Source organism: Chiloscyllium punctatum, chromosome 19 (genome assembly GCF_047496795.1).
Source record: "Chiloscyllium punctatum isolate Juve2018m chromosome 19, sChiPun1.3, whole genome shotgun sequence".
Taxonomy (NCBI): domain Eukaryota; kingdom Metazoa; phylum Chordata; class Chondrichthyes; order Orectolobiformes; family Hemiscylliidae; genus Chiloscyllium; species Chiloscyllium punctatum.
In genome coordinates, this window is record NC_092757.1 from 68,971,752 (window position 1) to 68,988,195 (window position 16,444).

Below are 16,444 nucleotides of genomic sequence, written 5' to 3' on the forward strand. Positions count from 1 at the left end.
TCACATTAACTCACCATTGTCTTACCAGACCATAGGGCGGTTCTCTCATTAGATAGAAAAGTACAGCACAGAACAGGCCCTTTGGCCCACGATGTTGTGCCGAGATTTAATCCTAATGTAAAATATAGTAAAAACCTACACACCCCTCAATTCACTGCTATCCATGTGCATGTCCAGCAGTCGCTTAAATGTCCCCAATGACTCTGCTTCCACCACCACCGCTGGTAACACATTCCATGCATTCACAACTCTGTGTAAAACACCTATCTCTGACGTCTCCTTTATACCTTCCTCCTAATATCTTCAAACTATGACTTCTCGTACCAGTCAATCCTGCCCTGGGGAAAAGTCTCTGGCTATTGACTCTGTCTATTCCTCTCATTATTTTGTATACCTCTATCAGGTCTCCTCTCTTCCTCCTTCTCTCCAGAGAGAAAAGTCCGAGCCTATTCAACCTTTCTTCATAAGGCAAGCCCTCCAGTCCAGGCAGCGTCCTGATAAGCCTTCTTTGCACCCTCTCCAAATCCTCCGTATCTTTCCTATAGTAGGGCGACCAGAACTGGACACAATATTCCAAATGTGGCATCACCAGGGACTTGTAGAACTGCAGCAAAACCTCTTAAACTCGATCCCTCTGTTGATGAAAGCCAAAACACTATATGCTTTTTTAACAACCCTATCCACTTGGGTGACAACTTTGAGGGATCTATGTACTTGCACACCCAGATCCCTCTGTTCTTCCACACTGCCAAGAATCCTGTCTTTAATCTTATATTCAACATTCCAGTTTGACCTTCTAAAATACATCACTTTGCATTTATCCAGGTTGAACTCCACCTGCCATTTCTCAGCCCAGCTCTGCGTTCTGTCTGTGTTGCGCTGCAGCCTGCAATAGCCTTCTATACTATCGATGACACCTCCAACCTTTGTGTCATCTGCAAATTTACGAACCCACCCCTCAACCTCCTCATCCAAGTCATTTATAAAAACTACAAAGAACAGAGGCCCAAGTACAGACCCCTGCGGGACCCTACTCAACACTGTCCTCCAGACAGAATACTTTCCATCTACAACCACCCTCTGCCTTGTCAGCCAACCAATTCTGAATCCAGATAGCCAAATCTCCCTGTATCCCATACTTCCTGACTTTATGGATGAGCCTACCATAGGGAACCCGATTAAATGCCTTGCTGAAATCCATATACCCATTGGTATATTTCCATTGGTAGGACAAGGATACAGCTGTAGAGTAAAGGGAAGACCTTTTAGAATGGAGGTAAGGAGAAATGTCTTGACCCAGAGAGTGGTGAGTCTTTGGAATTCATTGCCACAGAAGGCTCTGGAGGCCAGAACATTGAGTATATTTAAGACTGAGATAGATTGGTTCTAGATTGTCAAGGGGATTAAGGATTACAGGGAGAAAGTGGGAGAATAGGGTTGGGAAACCTATCAGCCATGGTTGAAAGGCAGGGCAGATTCGATGGGCTGAATGGTCTAATTTCTGCTCCTATGTCTTATGGTTTTTATGAAAAAGCATGAACAATGTCTTTTATTCTGCAAAACACACAATTGTTTTAACTAGGATTAACTTTTAATGGACTCTGTTTACTACACCAGGCTCAGACTTAGATTTGTGTTATAACATGCATTCAAAATCTGCAGAACACTGATTATGCAATTTTAACTTTGCTAGTGACATCAAACATTAATGACATAATGCATTGGAGTTTGGATCTCAAAATGAAAGAAATTAAGTACAACTGGATTTTGCATAGTGTGTGTAGTCAAGACCAACAAACGTCTTTCAATGTGAATGTGCAGTTACACAAGTACACAAAGCACTACTGAGTAGATCAGTAGTGGCAGGTAAGTGATTTGGAGATGATTGCTGATTATTCCTCAAAAGTTTCAAGTACAGTATGAGGAAGATGCAGTCAAAGGAAGCAGGGACCTGAGCTGTATTACTTCAACTGTTCAGTACAAAGTTAGAAATGTCGTAATAAGGTTATTTAAATTTTAATAAGCTCTCAGTTAGAATATGGTTAGCCATTCTAATCTTCATATCACAAAGATGACATTCTGGATGCTCAGGCAGAATGATCAATGGCCTCATAACAATAATTTGTATTTATATCATGCTTTTAAAGCAAAAGTATTCTGACCCTTCACAGCAGCTTTTATCAAATAATTTTTGACACTGAGCCATGTTGGGAATTATTGTAGCAGAAGGACATAAAGGTGAGTTCTTGGAGCATCTTAAGCAGTAAGGGGCAATGGAAAAGTGAAGACATTTAAGGAGGAAATTTCACAGGTTAGGACATTAGCAACAGAATGCATTCAATTGTGTCTTCTGTTGAGTTTGCTAGAAAGCAAACTTGTTTCTGGATTTTAAAATAGAATTTATTGATTATTACACATTAATAGACGGCATAGAATTGATAGCTTATTCAAATTGAGAAATCAAAGTATAGTTGGAAATTTACTTTTCTAAGAAGCACTCAATCTGTGGAACAGGATTCCAGAGGTAGTAATTAAATTGAATTCTTGCCGTTCAAGGCAACAATTCTGGTCACAGTTTTTTTAAAAAAGTGATTAGTGTCTCTCTCACACATCAAAAGTAGTGATAGATGAATCCTGAATTAACTTAAGAGTTTTAATTAACGAGTTCTTCAAGATTTTATGCAGACAAACAGTCAGGATGAATACATGGCTGAGTCCGTCAAAATAGAAAGTTAGCACACAGGGGTTTAATGGCGATTCCTGACCTATGGAAATAACTGAATTTTCAGCCTTCAATCTGTGGTAATTTAAACTGACTTTTGATATCATGAAGGTAAATAGAGTGATGTTACAGATTGAGCATGAGGGGTTGTGAGTTTAATTTCTCCTAGTTTAATATGCACTAAATGGGAGTGGGGTGAGGCCAGAAGAGGAAAAGTGAACAAATATCCTGCTCGTGCAGTTATGTGCGCTTCCCTGTGTTGAATTAAAAGGAGTAAATATGATGTTCTGTGGGCAACCTGTCTGAATGAGGTTCATCCGGAAAATAGGAACATGAATTAAAATTAGGCCTGACTATGATTATTTTCTAGGTTATTAAGATACATACATATTTTTGCTTCTGGTTATAATTGATTCATTTCTTTAAGGATGGTTCATTAGGATCAAATACCATTTTTTTCGTTCCTAAAAAATAGCCTAGCAGATTTATCATCTCAGAATACAGATATATTTAACTAGATCTAGACACTAGGGATAAAATCATTCAATTCAAATACAAGCATCTTGTGGTTTCATTTGAACCTTTAAAAATAACAAGGGCTCTCAAGTCAGAACAAATAATTACATTTTTAAATCTGTCATTTTTGTTTTGAAGAATTTCTTAGCATCCCTGGTCCAATTTGGAAAGTCTATCTTAACAACTTGGGTAAGGCAGAGGCAAAGAGGTAAAAAAGAACTTGATGAATTATCAACAAGCCACTATGTAAAGATTAACATGCCAGAAATGTTTATCTAATCTGTTATTTTAATAGGCACTGATGCTATTTAAATAGTTAAGCATGCATTCCTATCAAACCAAGGTCATTATCAAATGCTTTTGGAAGTTCCAATTGGTACTGATGATGACATTGCTCTATAATTGTCAGATTTTTGTCAGGAATAATATAGATTGATCAGTAAAGTCATTAATCAGCCTGTCAGTAGATTCACAGTGGAAGTTAATTGGTGTGGACATCATTGGTAACTTTCAACAGAAAACCTGAGAAAACTTTACTATGGACTGACAGTTAGCACTGAAGAGTCCCAGTGAAGATCAAAAAAAAGAGAAAGTAGTCAGTACACATGTCTGCTTTCAAGGAGATCACCTCAATGAATTATTGAGAGAGTTAACAATAGAAAAGAATGAAGTTGAGTTCTTCATAAATTGTGGAATTTTCAGTTCATTTCATGAACAAATGTGCTTGGAGAATAGACACTTCGTAAGTCAATGATTTTGGTTGAATTCCTATAGATTAATTTACTGTTCAAGTTACAATATAGTTAAAATTAAAACCTGTAGAATTTTAGTCAGAAGAGTTTAAAAAGTTTATTAATATTGGAATGTTTATCAGACAACTAAAGAGTTTACTCTGCAACAGATTATAAAAATACTGTACTTACAGAAATTGCATATAAATTATATAGAGGCTTCAAATGGAGTGGAACTCTTTGGTCATCTGCAGTTACGTCTTCATTCTTGTGACTTTCACATTCTCCGTTACTATTGCAATTTCTAAATCCATTCTGTGGCTTATTGTGACACACTCCATTGACTAAAATCAATTCATTGTCCTGAGCTGTTACAACCTCGTGCATTATTCCCTCATTGTCTCCTCCACAGCAGTTTGCCTTATCAGTGACATCCACCATTTGGTCAAAATGAGCATTTCTGACATTCTTCATCTCCAATATTTGATCTATATCACAGTTATTCTCCTTGCTGCTGTCCAGATTTTCTTTACTGTTTGACAGCTTATTCTTGCCAAGTTGCGGTAAGCGGAGTCGACCTCTGTTTTTTCCTTGTTTAGGGCTGTTGGTAGGGCTATTGCTTTTGCTTGATGAGTTATGATTTTTTCTTCCTGAAGGTGGAGACGCTGCAATTAAAGATAAATATGAAAAATAACAATTTTTCTCCATAATGGTTGCTTGTTTATCGAAAACGTATCTTATAATAGAAGTTTATATTTACTGTAACATTATGACTAGATTAATCTACAAAAATTAATTTAGATTGTCATGAAAGTTGGAAATGGCAGTGACTCAGGTTTTAAAAAAAACTCTGAATTAAATCATCTCCGTCAACTTATTTTACACTGCGTCACAAACATCCAAATGTAATCCAAATTGAATTTTAAGTACTAGATATCTGGAATTAAGGCACAAAAGCTATAAATTAAGTACCTTTTAAATTCAAAATACTCATGTTTATACCAGCTTGTGGTTCAGAGCCACCAGTCCCCATTCCCTGGGAGTTTCCCAAATCGGATTTCTTCGGTTCCATTTGTGTAATCTGCTGTTCAGTATGTGTTAAATACCGTGGCACCAAAAATGCACTTGGGTCAAAACCTTCACGAGGAAATTTAACAATCTTCTGCGATTTAATCCAACGGCCATTAACAAATTGAAATCTTTTCAGGTGAATTATCTTAAAACAAAGCAAACCAGAAGTATAGTTATTACCAAGTTAATGTACAAAACACAAGTGACCTGTTTTTGACATGTAAATGCCAGATGATATCTGCCCTAGTCACCTCTAAAATTCTTCATTGTAACTTAGTTTTGCATGTTTTACAAAATCTTAGCAATAAATGTATTGAGACATTCAATACTAACATGGTCATTCTAAAAGATGAGAGACTTAAATAATTCAGGTCTTTTTAAATATATCATTTCAGTTGCATCACACTAAACTTTTCCTATAAATTCTGTGTCTTACGATCTTATACTCCACAACCACACGATGAAGGAGCAGTGTTCCGAAAACTAGTGTTTCCATATAAACCTCTTGGACTATAACCTGGTGTTGTGTGATTTTAAAAACTTTGTACGCCCCAATCCAACACCGGCACTTCCAAATCATAATAAACTTTCCTCCTTAATTTCTATACAGAATGGAGTTGGAGGTAAGATAATTAGCATGTTACATGAATAAGGTCCACATGAAGCACATAGCTAGGGAAATGAGCTTTTGAGGGAATAGCCCAAAGGTGGCCATTATAGGATTACATTAAAGGTTCTCCTTGCACTTGGATTGTAATCAATTGTGGAAAGTTTTAGGCAAAATTGAAAGATGAATATAGTTTTATTGGAAGGAAGAATCTCCAATGTAATCCTCACCAAGACAGTGATTGCAATGGTTATAAGTTATCTGGGTGGAAAAGGTTAAAAAAACCATGTCATCAGAGCTCAGATGGGAGAGATAGGATATAATTGTGGTGGTTTATTTTTGATTGTTTGTCTGGAAGAACTTTTTTTGTAGTTTTATGATGTCAGCTGCCTAAAACAATTAGGTTTGTTTATGACAGTAAAACCATAAAACTTTAACTTTGTAAGATCAATCAAGTTGGTCAATGGGATTCAAATACCTTCTTTAAAGTTATCGGTGTCTAGGAGACAAGACAGTTTTCTAGTTATCAATTAAAATCAAGTGGCTTTAAAGCCCAGTACCAGAATTGGTGGAAGTCTCCAGAGATCAAGCTTCTTTGTTGCCAGGCGATGGGTCTTACATTTTGAACAATAATAGAGCTCGTCCTCCCCTAACTCTTCTTCACTAGTGAATGCCCGAAGACAGCTGTCTAAATTAATGGGCTCTGCTTGAGCTCGCCGACTCTCCTCGACACTTTCATGCTCTTCACAGATCTAGACATGTAGGACAATTAAAACGCATGGTGATCAATCATAGTCTTTGCAATAACTTTGCATTGTATAGTACACCACAAAATTGTCCATTTGATTATTCTGGCAGGATCATTTTTACGTTCACTGGGTGAATTTGTTATTTAGAGTACTAGAAAGGCTTTAAAATCAAGAAAATAGGAATAACAAGGAGTAACACTGTCCTAAAATTATCCAATGAATTTAGTGAAATATTACCCTTTCCTGTGATGTTTGATAACGAAGATGTAGAGCAGTTGGATCCCAGTCAATGGCTATGTAAGCATTTCCAACAGCAGCTCGTTCATCAGAACAGTCAATCTTGCATCCTCTGCAAAATCTACATCAGAACACAAGTGTTGTTCAGGATGAAATGTTACCTCAATTGGCAAAATACAGTTATCCCAAAAAGTATTTTTCCACACATCTTGTATTTTATCACTGAAGAGACTGGAACCTGGACAGAATTGGAAGGTAAGCAATTTATGATCTTCACCAACAATATTCTATGGTGAAATAAAAAGAGTAAAGAAGTACAATTGACTTTAGAATACATCCAGTTTGTCCAATAGTAAGCAAGGGATCTTGCCTCTGGATTGATAAGTTATGGACCAAATAGATGTCAGCCAAGGCTGTGATGTAAAACAAAATTGTTTGTGGAAATACAAAATTAATTGAAGGCACACAATGATGCACTTTTAAACGTATAATAATCTTTTTCTAAAACCAGAGTCTGTAATAAACTCTAAGTCTTGCAAGTTCTTCATTACTATTGAAAAGAGCAATTAGCAGAGTAAAAAGGACTTTTTTGTTACCTGTACCATGAACACCATGAACACGTGTTTCCATCTTTATGAACAACTCGAAGAGTGAATGGATACTGATAGCCCATACTGTCATCACTAGAATACAAACACAATGTACAGTATTAGTCTGGAAAACAACATATGATGCAATGCACTGAAAGATTTGTTTACACATTACATAGTAAAATATAATGTTACGAATATTTAACTCAACAGCAAGATTGCTATAGTCAAGGCAAGGCAATGAAAATCAGACACATTTATCATTGTGCATGGCTAGTTTTTTATCCACTTGTGGGTCACGAGCATTGCTGGCTGGGCCAGCATTTATTGCCCATCCCAGCTGCTCGTGAAGGTGACGTTTTGAACTGCTGCAGTCATAGGAACAAAGAACAAGAGTAGGGTACTCGGTCCTTCAGTCCTGCTCTGCCATTCAATAAAATCATGGCTGATCTGATTTTAACCTCAACTTTACATTCCTGCATATCCTCAATCTTTCATCCCCCTGCTAATTAAGAATCTGCCAATCTGTACTTTGAAAATATTTAATGATTCTGCATCCACTGCCTTTTGATGAATGGAATTCATCCTCAATGAAAAACAAACATTCTTCCACATTTCAGTTCAAAATGCCCTGTTATTCTTAAACAATGACCCCTAGTTTTGGAATCACTCAAAGGAGGAAACATGCTTTCCAGTCAATCTAGTCCCCTCAGCATCTTAGATATTTCAATTAATTCACCTCTGACTCTTCTAAACTCCACAAAGTACATTCTTAGCCTGTTTAACTTTCTTCATAAGGCAATCTACTAATTCCAGGTATTAGTCCAGTAAGCCTTCAATGAACTGCTTCCAATGTAATAACATCTTCCCATAAGTTCTCTATACTGTACACAGCTCTTAAGGTGTGTTCTCACCAATGCCCTATGAAACTGAAGCATAACTTCATTACATTTGCATTGTTTCTCTCACGATAAATAATCGACCCACAATGCCATTAGGGAGGGAAATCCATGATTTTGGACACTGAGGAACAGCAATGTATTTCCTAGTCAGGATGGTAAGTGGCTTGGAGGGGAATTTGTGGGTAATATTGTTAACCTTGTCCTTGTACATAGCAGTGGTAGTGGGTTTGGAAAGTGCTATCTAAAGATCTTTGGTAGATTTCTAGAGTGCATCTTGTAGATAGCACAAACATGTTGCTTCCGAGTGTCAGTGGTAGAGGGAGTGGATGTTTATCGATGTGGTGGCAATCAAGAAGGCTGCTCTGCCCTGAATGTTGTCAAACTTTAGTGTTGTTGGAACAGCACTCATCCAGGTAAGTGGGGAATATTCATCACACTCCTGACTTGTGGCTTGTAGATGGTGGACTGGTTTTAGGAAGTCAGGTGGTAACCTACTGCAGTATACCTAGCCTCTGCTGTGTTCTTACAGCCACTGTATTTAAATGATTAGTCCAGTTGAGTTTCTGGTCAGTAGTAACCCCCAGGTTGTTGAGAATGGGAGATTCAGTGATGGTAACACCATTGAATGTTAAGTAGCAATGGGTTGGATTGTCATTGCCTGTGATGTGTATGGCACATTACAGCCACTTTTCAGCCTAGGCCTGAATATTGTCTGGGTCTTGCTGCATTTGAACATAGATTGCTGAAGCAACCTGAGGTATTGTAAATGATGGTAAACATTGTGTAATCAATAGTGAACATCCCCACTTCTGACCTTATGATGGAAAGAAGGTTATTGATGAAGCAGCTGAAAATGGTTGGGCCTAGGACATTAGCCTGAGGATTTCCTGCAGAAATGTCCTGAAGCTGAGATGATTGACCTTCAACAAACACAACCAGCTTCCTTTGTGTCAGGTATGACACTAACCATCAGACAGCTTGCCCCCGATACCCATTAATTCCAGTTCTGCTCGGCTCCATAATGCCGCACTCCATCAACTGTTAGAATTCTTCTTGTAGATTCCGATATAATCAGAAAAACATATGAAGGACTAAAATTGTTGTGTTACCTCACTGCCCAAGTTATAAGATGTTATAAGGCCTTAGGCAGTTTCCACAAAACTTTCATGGGTACCAGCTATTGCCCTGCATCCAGTGGGCCTTCTAAGCTGCACACTGGTACACAACTTTAAGTTCCTATGTAGGTCAAACACAAAGTAGGCTCCTGTAGGATACGGAATGTGCAACTGCTCAACAAAAAATGAAATTTAGGGCTGAGATATGATAAGTTTAGAAAGAACATAGGTTGTGCCACTTCCATCTCCTCCACATTTAGTTAGCACCATATGCTACAATATAATATTGTCTGCTGCTGACAATAACATAATTATGTTACATAATGGGAAGGGTAACTGATGTACACTTCAGTACAGAACCTAGAGTTACAGAGAAATTGTTGTGAGAAAGAAATCATATTTTTACTAACCAGTCTTGAGCGTGGTTACTTGCTTCCTGAGGTGGCAGAGGGCTGGCAAGTCGTGAAACCTGTATCCATACAGAATCATAGAGGTCCTTCTTGCGAGTATGTACAGTGCAGGGTACAATAAGTGGCATGCCAAATAAGCTGGGGCGATTTTTCTGTGAGGACAGAAAATACAATTCTGTCCGCATCTGTACAAAAGAAAAATATTTGAAGTAAAATCCATAATGCTTATATAAGTGATCAAAACGATTCCAAAGTATGACTGGTAATTTTTATTTACGAAAAGAAGTCTCAATGTTTTATCAAAAATGCATAATTAATATAAATAGTACCAACATTCCATTAATGCTGGGCTGTGATCCCTGATAGTCAGGCTAATGGTAAAAATAATTGGCTTTGCATCAGTGGCCCATTTGATTGCCACCTCACCCTTAATCATTCACATTCTTCACCACTGACACAAAGAGGCAGCGCTACATACACCATCTACAAGATGTACTGCAGCAACTCACTGAAGGTGCTTTGACAGCACATTCCAAACACAACACATCTACCACCTAGAAGAACGAGACAGCAAATGCATGGAAATACCATCACCTGTAAGTCACACACCATCCTAACTATATTAGCTCTCCTGCCCTGTGGCTGGATCAAATTCCCTTGCAAATAGCACAGCAGTAGTTCCAAAAGGTTGCTTGCCACCATTGAGTGTGTTGGGTTAGTAGCGTAATGGATAATGGGTCTGACTGTGGATAAGAAGATTGAAGGTTCGTTTCCTACCTGGCTCATGCACAACATACAGCTTTTCCACCATTGCGAATTGGCAATTGTCTGCCACCTGCTGCCTTGATATATTCCCAAGAGCTGCATGAATAGGTCAGTGAGTTTGGGGCGGCATGGTGGCTCAATGATTAGCACTGCTGCCTCACAGTGCCAGGGACCTGGGTTCGATTCTAGCCTTGAACAACTGTCTGTGTTGAGTTTACACATTCTGCTCATGTCTGCATGGGTTTACTCTGGTTTCCTCCCGCAATCCAAAAGATTTGCAGGTTAGGTGAACTGGCTAGGCTAACTTGCCCATAGTGTAGGTTAGGTGCAATAGTCAGGCGTAAATGTAGAGTAATAGGATAGAGGAATGGATCTGGGTGGGTTACACTTTGGAGGGTCAGTATGGACTTCTTGGACCAAATGGCCTATTTCCACACCATAGGGAATCTATGAATTATGAACCATCTTCTTGGGGTAAACTAAGGACAGCCAATAAATGTTGGTGTAGTTAATGACATTCATGGCCAGACATTTCTGATAAGAAAGACTGCAGATCATGAAATGTCAGTGATTTTCTAATGCCATTTGATTTTTGGAAGTAAAGGTGTCACATTTCTTGAGTGTTTGTGAAATTCTTCAAAGCAAATGGAGAGTATCCAATCATACTCTGTTTGTTTCTTACAAATAATGGATAGACTTCAAGTAGTCAGAGGATGGTTTACGCATCTCAGAATTCCCAGCCTCTAACTTGCATTGTTAGCCACTGTATTTCTATGGCTGCTCGGAGTTCAGCTTCCAGTCAATGGTAACTTGAAAGTGTTGATGGAGTCATAGAGTCTCACAGCACGGAAAGAGACTCTTCGGTCCAACTTGTTTATGCCAACCAGACATCCCAATCTAACAGAGTTCCATTTACCAGTATTTGGCCCATATCCATCTAAACCCTTCCTACTTACATACTCACCCAGGTGCCTTTTAAAATATTTTAAATTGTACCTGCCTCTACTACATCCTCTGGCAGCTTGTGCCACACATGCACCAGCCTGAGTGAAAAAATTGCCCCTCAGGTCTCTTTTAGATCTTTCCCATCTCAACTTAAACTTATGCCGTCTAGTTTTGGACTCCCCTCCCCTGGGGAAAAGATCTTAACTATTCACCCTATCCATGCCCCTCGTGATTTCATAAACCTCTCTCAAGCAATCCCTCAGTCTCTGATGCTTCAGGGAAAAAAAAGCCCCAAGCTATCCAACCTCTTGTACATCTTTCCTGCACTCTCTCAAGTTTAACAATATTCTTCCTATAGAAGGGCATCAGGGGAGGTGTTGCCTGTCCCTAACTGCCCTTACATTGAGTGGATTGCTTGGTTATTTCAGAGGGCAGTTAAGAATCAATCAAATTGCTGTGGGACTGGAGTCACATGGAGGCCAGACCAGGTAGAGATGGCAGATTTCCTTCCCTAAAGGACATTAGTGAAGCAGATGGTCATACTGGAGTTGAAATGTTAACTCTGTCCCCTTTCCAAAGATGCTGCCAGATGTGCTGGGTTTCTACAGCACTCTGTCTTTGTATTTCAGATCTCAAACACTTTGTTTTTATTTGGATGATGGATGGGATTTTACATCCAGTTACAATAGTTGTCATAATGTCAATAGTCCAGCTTTATATATCAGAATTGTCATAGTATTTAACTTCCACCAGCTACTGTGGTAAGATTTGAACACATGTCACCGGGGCATTAACCCGGGCTTCTAGATAAAAAGACCAGTAACATTACAACTAGGTTTTTTTTCCTTTTTAGCATTTATCGCCTCCCCATAATTTCTGTGGAAAAGGTGGTGATGAGCTGCCTCCTTCAACTGCGACAATTCATATGGTGTTGATTTACCAGGATTGGAGGGTTTGAGCTATCAGGAGAGGCTGAATAGGCTGGGGCTGTTTTCATTCTAGAGGGCCTAAGTTTAAGATGAGAGGGTAAAGATTTAAAAGGGACTCGAGGGGCAACTTTTTCACTCGTGTGGTGCATGTATGGAACGAACTGCCAGAGGTGGTGGTGGTGGTGGAGGCAGTTTAAAAGGCAGGTGGATGGGTACATGAATACTAAGGGTTTAGAAGAATGTGGTTCAAATGCTGGAAAATGATCAGTTTAGGACATCTGGTCAGCAAGGATGAGTTGCAGCGAAAGGTCTGTTTCCATGCTGCATAGTTCTATGACGAGAATTGTACATAGTATTCCAAAAGTGGCCTAACCAATATTTTGTACAGTTGCAACATGACATCCCAACTCCTATACTCAATGTTCTGACCATCTCAATCACACTTTCACTACTGTTACATTCTGTGTCTTTGGCTCTGGGCACCCTCATCATATTCCCCCTCTGTCTACAATATAAAAATCAACATTTTTCAGCCCCTTTCAGTTCTAAGAGTCATATCAGACTCTAGACATTAATTGTTTCTCTTTCCACACAAGTTTCCTGATCTGCTGACTTCCTCCAGCACACTGTCTGGACTACTGTACCCATGCTGCCTTTAGATCCCATGCCTGCATAGTGAGAGCTGGCAGCTTGGTGTCAGGATAAAGCTCAGCCCATGGGGCCTGATGGAAGTTGTAGTTCTCACAAATGCTCAGCAGCAATTGGTGGCCAACAGCCAGGGGTTTGAATGTGAGCATGGGGGAGCCCCCCCCCACCCCACCTCCTCCTCCTCCTCCTCCCCCCCGTCTAGTGGGAAGAATTACCTGTGTAGATGGTGGGGATTCTGCAATGGTAATGCCATTAAATATCAAAGGGAGATGGTTAAATTCTCTCTTGTTGGAGATGGCCATTACCTGGCATTTGTGGGGTAAAAATGTTACTTGACATTTATCAACTCTAGCCTGGACATCATCCAGGTGTTGCTGCGTATGTACACTGACTGTTTCAGCATCTCAAGAGTTGTGAATGGTTTTCAACAGTGCAATCGTCAGTAAATACCTTCACTTTTGATCTTATAATAGAGGGAAGGACATGGATGAACCAAGTGAAGTTGGTTATACCTGAAACACTACCCTGAGTTTAATTTTCAATTCCATTTTAAACAGCAGCTCTGCTTTGAGGTATTATCTTACCATTTTTCTGTGAACTGCAATAATATATCCTATGAAAGGGCTATCAGAAGCTGCTGGCAAATGTCCATTAGGCAGTCCATTAGAGAGATTCTTCTCAATCTCAGTTGGCACAACTGTACTAGGAATTCCATTGGGAATAAGATTAGGTTTCATTGGATTTGCACTTGAAGACTGGTTATGTTTTCCATTAGTTAATGGCACCTTGGAGGAATCTAACAAAAGATACACGGTTCAATAAGTTGAGAGTGATACATTAAAATAACTGGATTCAAACATTTTTTTCTTTCTATAAAACAGAAAACAATTAAAAATGGGGTCATCTATAAGAGAGAAGTCAAATAAATCCAAAATGATTTCATTCTCTGAAGGATTAACTGCTTATATTTTATGATTACAGCTGATAGGAAGTGAATGTTTAATGTGTCTGTATGACATTCCTTACTGTTAATTTTAGAGATATAAGCCAACTTACTAAACAGATTGCAGGCTCCATTAGAAGCACAGAAACACAAAAAACTTAATGTTATCATATTAAAACTGATGTAACCAACTGTAATATCTAGCCTACTGTAGTATTCATTTTGCAAATGGACACCATAACAAGTTGCCCAAATCAAAGCCAAATAAAAGGGTTTTAAAAAAATTAAATAACAGACTGCAAAGACACTCACTTAGTGCAAGCTGTGGTTTTCCCTGAACCTTTAAAATAGCATAAAACTTGGCAAAAGGGCCTTAGTTAGAGCAAGTTGAGTGAGATAATGCCACCTTCCAAAAATCAAGAAATACTGAAATTTATCAGACCACTTATGTCCAAGGTTCACAGACCTGAAACATTACCCCGGTCTTTTTTCCACAGATACTGCTGAGTGATTTTGACAACTTTTTAACGATGTGAATATTATTGCTATGTTGCAATATATAAAAGCTTGCTTCTGAGTCTCTACCTGAATTTTTACAATGTTACATCTTAATACCTACAGTTTATCCATATTATATCTCTCTATTATATATATTAATACCTGTTTGTATTGGAGATGTGGCAGAGGTTGGTGATCCTGGAACAGGGATCTCAAAAGCACACAAAAAACCACTCGCTGACAGTCGCACTTTCTGGTTATCTTGAGGAAAATTCTGTTCAAAAGGATACAATTCACCCTTTTTTAATCACAAGCTTGGAGACTGATAGATTTCACATTACTATTAGTTCTATATTCTTCCATTCAAATTAAAATGGTTCTTTCACTTGATATGAAGATTATCGCCAACAAATTTATATGATCTGTTTTAATAATCACTCCTGTCTAAACGTTTTCTTTTACAAATCTGAACTTTCATTTTCTTCCATATTTCCTAAGTTTTACTCGTGTTAGCTAGATTTACTTTGTTATCACAGAAGGGATTAATTTATAATCCATCAAGGATTATAGTCTTAGTTTTAATTATGAAGAAATGAAGCATTTTATTAAAAAAGATGCAAAGTCTGCTGCCCCACTGTGTAAATATTTCCAGAAAACATGTACTCACTTTTATATTAGAACCATGAACCTCTCCCAGCAAGATCTGTTCTGACTTCAGTCCACACAATTCACTTAATTGCTTTTTCAAACCTGTGTATTTCTCATCCATATTTAATCGTAAACCATAACGAACTGGTGTGGAACCATCTAATTTGATAACTGAAAAACAGAACAAATTTCATATCTATAGAAGCCCAACTTTTTACTTGTACTCTTCTCAATTAAGTCAAGTCTTGGGATGAGATTAATTCCTATGTGGAAGCTGATTCTTTTGAGGAAGGGAGAATGACGAATAGAAAAAGATGGGCCAGACAAATCGGGGAAAAAAAAAGAAATCATCAATTGTGTGACAGAAATATTAACAATAACAATTAATGGAAAAAATAATTCTAAAAGTGCTTTTCAAAATAGGAGAAAATTACTGCAGATTTCAAGATTGTGTTTTTAAGAGGAGATTGTGGAATGAAATACTGCTCAGTTTCAGCATAAGCCACATTTCAGATCAAATATAAAAATATAAATATGCAAATCAAAATATACTTCATTATCAACTAGTACTGTGCCACACATGACTTCACACTCCATATACTGCAATATTTTTCAATAGCTCACACCAGCCAACTTTCATAGATGAGGCAAATAGTTCATGTAAAATTCAGGGCAGTTCTGCACTGTGGGTCCCATATTCAACAGAAATTGTCCAGTCCTAATTCAGTCTGTATTTCTGTAGCCATGAGATTTGGGAACCATTAATTCCAGCAATTTTGGACAAGGTTCTCCAATGAAAAGGACAGCAGAGTTGAACTACTGTACTTTTCAAATGACTTTTGAGAGGAGAAGGTTCATGGTACACTGGCTTGTAAAACTAAAATACTGCAAAAACTCAACAGGTCCTGAGCACTTGTGGAGAGAAACAAACGTGTATGTTTCAAGTCAGTGTCCCTTCGTCAGAACTGAGGAAGATTTAAGAGGTTTTGAGAAAGTGAGGGGAGAAAGAGAGAGGAGCTAAAACAGCAAAAGAGTAATTCTGTATTTGGGTGGAGGGCAGGACAGATTAAATAAGGAAAAACTTTCATTTTGGAAAAAGTTCAAGAAAATTATAATGGGTATAGGCAGAGAACCAAAAGATGCATCCATATGCACTGTGAATGGTTGCTTTACAGCTACTCAATTTTTAAAATTCCTACATACTATGTAGATGTCACTAGTAAGGGTAACAGTTATTGTTGATTCCAAGTTACCCTTGCACTGATTGGCTCTGTAGGCCAGTTAGGAGTGAAACACTAATGGTTATGTCAGAATTATCGATTTCCTTCTCTAAAGTATATTAGGGAACCAAATGGGTTTTAGGACAATCAACAACAGTTTCATGGTTGCCATGAGACTAGCTTTTAATGTCAGATATC

At 38.3% G+C, this 16,444-nt stretch overlaps 1 protein-coding gene across 2 annotated transcripts in view; it reads right to left on the reverse strand.

Moving 5' to 3' along the window:
• usp32 (ubiquitin specific peptidase 32) overlaps positions 1-16,444 on the reverse strand; it is a 187,691-nt gene that overhangs the window by 4,886 nt on the left and 166,361 nt on the right. For both annotated transcript variants that reach the window (XM_072589621.1, XM_072589620.1), the window contains exons 24-32: positions 15,046-15,197; positions 14,541-14,652; positions 13,522-13,733; positions 9,651-9,835; positions 7,230-7,316; positions 6,634-6,754; positions 6,208-6,399; positions 4,942-5,185; positions 4,162-4,634 (exon numbers count right to left, since the gene is read on the reverse strand). In XM_072589621.1, coding sequence (XP_072445722.1) covers positions 4,162-4,634; positions 4,942-5,185; positions 6,208-6,399; positions 6,634-6,754; positions 7,230-7,316; positions 9,651-9,835; positions 13,522-13,733; positions 14,541-14,652; positions 15,046-15,197 — 1,778 coding nt within the window. The remainder of the gene's footprint in view (positions 1-4,161; positions 4,635-4,941; positions 5,186-6,207; positions 6,400-6,633; positions 6,755-7,229; positions 7,317-9,650; positions 9,836-13,521; positions 13,734-14,540; positions 14,653-15,045; positions 15,198-16,444) is intronic.